This window comes from Elephantulus edwardii, unplaced genomic scaffold (genome assembly GCF_000299155.1).
Source record: "Elephantulus edwardii isolate Elephantulus edwardi_28Jun2011 unplaced genomic scaffold, EleEdw1.0 scaffold02404, whole genome shotgun sequence".
NCBI lineage: Eukaryota > Metazoa > Chordata > Mammalia > Macroscelidea > Macroscelididae > Elephantulus > Elephantulus edwardii.
Genome location: NW_006402154.1, coordinates 4,784 through 6,046, shown reverse-complemented (window position 1 = coordinate 6,046; position 1,263 = coordinate 4,784). Strand labels below are relative to the sequence as shown.

Sequence of the window (1,263 nt, the reverse complement as noted above, 5' to 3'; positions counted from 1 at the left end):
GTCGCCCTCGCGCTGCGTCGCCCTCGCGCTGCGTCGCCCTCGCGCTGCGTCGCCCTCGCGCTGCGTCGCCCTCGCGCTGGCAGAACAGCTTCTATTATCAATGAAGATATCTGAGTAACGGGCTAATCTAATCTAATGAGTGTCTTTGTCTCATCCATTTCCACTCTCTCCTTTTCAGCCATGTTAACCCAAGATGGTCACAGAGTCATTTTAGAGAAGGTAGATGACTGGAACGTGGTGGAGCTGCTAGTGAATGGAGAAGTTGTCTTCCAGTGCAACATTAATGACCTGGACTTTGGTAAGCCTGAGCCTTCTGTGCAAAGTTCCTCAGTTTTCAAGTAAGCAAAGCCTTGTACCCAGTGCAAACAATGTTTCTTTCCAGGTTTTAACTGCATCATGGAAGCCTTGTCCTCTGTAACACATGAATACACAGTAACTGCTTCCAGCTCTGGAGTTTCTTTCCAAGGCACTGGGAACAGAAGAGATGATAGCAAGAACGTGAAGTTTTTGTGCTAGACATCAGAGGAGAGGACAGAACTTTAGGAATGATAGAGTTTTGTTTTGTTTTTGCATTTCAGAATAGTTCTTTCCCCATTTTATTGTTATGTCTACATTTGTTGAGACAACTAAATCAATAGGCCAGTAGTGTGTGACATTATCTTTAATAGGCTAGAGATTTACTGCTTCTCTTGAGAATCTCTGGTTTAGCAGACTTCTGTGTGCGGGATTCACTGATTGTGCAATCCACTAAATATCTAAGGTTGGTTAACCTAGGTGATGCAAATGGTTAAGGCTAGCAATTTGAGTCCACCCTTGAAGCAAAGGCCCGGAGGTCTTCTAAAAGAACACAGTGACTGAAACCCTATGGAGCACTGTTATGCTCTGTATGCACACTCCAAACGTTGCAAATAATTACCACTCAAAGGTGACTGGTTTACTGTCAGGACAATTTTGTGTGTGTGTGTTTTTAGGAGGTGATGGTAAACTGGACCCACTCTGCGAACAGGCCAGGATAGCTGTGCTAAATGCCTACTGATCTCATCAGCACCATCATCTCGGAGAAGCTGCCTCTTGTCCTGTGATCCAAACTAAGTTGATCGTGATCTTACCACAGCCAGGTCAGTCAGAGTATGGCTACACCAGCTTCTCCAACAGCCTTCATGATGCCAGGTTTCTCATCTGGCTCGGGGGAAACAGGCCCACACAGACAATAAAATCACAGCATTGGCAGTATCTCTCATTCTTGACCCATAGGGAGAGCTC

General features: G+C 45.7%; 1 protein-coding gene across 1 annotated transcript; it reads left to right on the top strand.

Annotated features, from left to right (window-relative positions):
• Nucleotides 1–178: 178 nt before the first annotated feature.
• On the top strand, nt 179–1,036 carry LOC102872838 (UPF0728 protein C10orf53 homolog; the record flags this gene model as incomplete). Its single annotated transcript, XM_006903490.1, has 2 exons — nt 179–298; nt 972–1,036. Coding segments are annotated over 2 exons (185 nt in total), but the record flags the coding sequence as incomplete, so codon positions are not given.
• Nucleotides 1,037–1,263: the final 227 nt, after the last annotated feature.